The sequence below is a fragment of the Penaeus vannamei genome, chromosome 1 (assembly GCF_042767895.1).
Source record: "Penaeus vannamei isolate JL-2024 chromosome 1, ASM4276789v1, whole genome shotgun sequence".
In the NCBI taxonomy this organism is placed as follows: domain Eukaryota; kingdom Metazoa; phylum Arthropoda; class Malacostraca; order Decapoda; family Penaeidae; genus Penaeus; species Penaeus vannamei.
The window spans coordinates 40,762,704-40,765,203 of NC_091549.1; the positions used below are offsets into that span (position 1 = coordinate 40,762,704).

Genomic DNA, 2,500 nt, shown 5'->3' on the forward strand with positions numbered 1-2,500 from the left:
GCAGGTGATCCAGGTGGCCGGCATGGACCCCGAGAACAGGACGGACCCGATGGCCTTCGTGTTCCCGCGGATGGCCAAGTGCACCTTCAGGAGCTTCGGCAGTTCGGGCACCATCCAAGTCCGTGACGTCATGTGCCTCATCGCCACCAACATCATCAACGAGAAGGTCAGTGTCTTTCTGTCTGTCTAAGACTCTTTCTAAGTATTTTTTTGTCTGTCGTGAGTGTCTTTCTCTCTGTCTAAGTACCTGTCTGTCTGTTTTGAGTGTCTTTATGTCTGTCTTGAGTGTTTTTTCTGTCTGTTTGTCTTTCTGTCTGTCTTGAGTGCCTTTCTGTCTGTCCTGTGTCTCTTTGTCTGTCTGTCTTGAGTGTTTTTCACAGGAGTGTCTCGGGAAAGTGTCTTTCTCAAGTGTCTTTCTAGGAGTGTTGTGAGGAGGGAGTCAGGGGAAAGTGGATGAAGAGGTGTGTTAGATTAATGAACAGAGGAATATAGCAGCACGTCTACTCTTTCATAGAAGTAGATAAGTGCTAAAATTTCGATACTCAAATCCTAGAGGAGAGACTACCGAGAAGACACGCAGGGAACCGACATATAAAATAAAACTGATCTATAAAATGATAAACGAAAATCGATATATGAAATAAAACCGATACATGCTATACGAAGCGAAAACTTATCTTTAAGAAATGAAAAAAATACGTTATCACAACCATCCCTTAATGCCTCTCTCACAGATCTACGTGTATATCTGGGTGTGGCTGGTGCTGCTAATGACCATTTCCTCACTGTGGATGCTGTACCGTCTCCTCACCATCTTCCTGCCCTTCTTCAGGAAGTTCCTCCTTCAGGTAGGTTTTATTGCCTTTATTTATTCTGTTTAATATCTAGAGATATAATTTCCACTTGTTTTTTTTTTCTTCTTTTTGATATTTCATCTCTTTTCCTCTTCCTCAGACCCTCTTATCATTTTCCTTCTCCCTTCCTTTCCTTTATTCTCTCCCTCTCGTTTCTTTCTCGCCATCTCTCTTTCTTTCTTTTCTCATCCGTCTCCTAATATTCTGATCATCTCCATCCCTTCCTTATCCCATTTCACCCTTATTTCCTTCTTCCCTTCTCTTCCTTCCCTTCATCTCCTTTCCTCCCTCCCTTCCTCTCACCACCATGTCTTAAACTTACCTTCCCTTCCCTTTCCTTCCCTGCCTCTCTTCCTTTCTCTCATTTCCCTCCTTTCCTCCCTGTCTTCCATCCTCCCTCTCTCCTTCCCTCCTTCCCTTCATCCCACCACCACATCTCAAACATAACCCCTCTTTTCAATTTTCTTCCATTTCCTTCCCTCCCTCCCTTCCTTCCCCATATCTCCCTCCTTCCCTTCCTTCCACCCTCCCTCCCTCCCTCCTTCCCTTCCTTACCACCACATCTCAAACTTACCTCCCCTCCCTTTCCCCCTCCCTCCCCCCTTCCACCCTCCCTCCCTCCCTCCTTCCTTTAATTACCACCACATCTCAAACTTACCTCCCCTCCCTTTCCCCCTCCCTCCCCCCCCTTCTACCCTTCCTCCCAACCACACCTCAATAACCAACCCCTCTTTCCCCTCTCTTCCCCCCCCCCCCACACAGAACCTGGTGAAGAGCCACTACAGGAGCGACGTCGCCGCCATCATGCGCACAGCCTCCGTCAGCGAGTGGTTCCTCCTCATGACCCTCGGCAGGAACATGGAGACAACCGTCTTCTGCGAGTTCGTCGAGGAATACGCCAAGACGCTGCAGAGGTCCTCGGCGATCGATATGAACGATAAGATTAACGGGAATTTGCAAGGAGGGGAGGACAGTAGTTTGTGGGGTTGAGGGGGGATTGAGGAGAAGGGGAGGGGTGGGGTAGGTGGGTATGGAAGGGGGATAGGAGAGGGTAGGTGGGAAGGAGGAGGAGTAAGAGGATGGGTGGAGGGGGTGAGAGGGAAAGAAAGAAGGAGGGAAAGAAAGAGAGAAAGAGGGAGAGAAGAGGACGAAGGGAGGGAGGGAGAGGAAGACGGGAGGAAGGAAAGTTAGAGGAGAAGAGAGAGAGAGAGAGAGAGAGTGAGTGAGTGAGTGAGTGAGTGAATGAGAGTGAATGAGTGAGTGAGTGAGAGTGAGCGAGTAACAGAGACAGACAGATAGACATACATGGAGGAAGGGAAGGAGGGACTTAAAGAAAGAAACAGATAGAAAGACAGACATGTAAATAGATATGTAGATAGATAGAAAAGTAGGCAGATAGATGGACAGATGGACAGAAAGACAGATAGGAAGATAGATAGTTAGATAGATAAACAGACAAACAATCAGATAGACAGATAAACAGACGGACGGGAAATGTGCAGACAGACAGAGAGACTGGAAGAGCTGATACGTAACTCGAAGATCTCTTAAAAAAAAAAAAAAAAAAAAAAAAAAAAAACGGATTTCCTTTGTTCTGGAGATGTTCTCTGTTGCAGAATGAAGTTCCTGTCATTATCATAGATATT

The 2,500-nt window shown here is 46.8% G+C and overlaps 1 protein-coding gene across 1 annotated transcript in view; it reads left to right on the forward strand.

Annotated features, from left to right (window-relative positions):
• LOC113810457 (innexin inx2) overlaps positions 1-2,500 on the forward strand; it is a 7,899-nt gene that overhangs the window by 5,374 nt on the left and 25 nt on the right. The window contains exons 5-7 of the mRNA XM_070122978.1: positions 5-166; positions 735-848; positions 1,617-2,500. The exon at positions 1,617-2,500 is cut by the window's right edge and continues 25 nt beyond it. Of these exons, the coding sequence (XP_069979079.1) occupies positions 5-166; positions 735-848; positions 1,617-1,844 (504 nt within the window). The 3' untranslated portion in view covers positions 1,845-2,500. The remainder of the gene's footprint in view (positions 1-4; positions 167-734; positions 849-1,616) is intronic.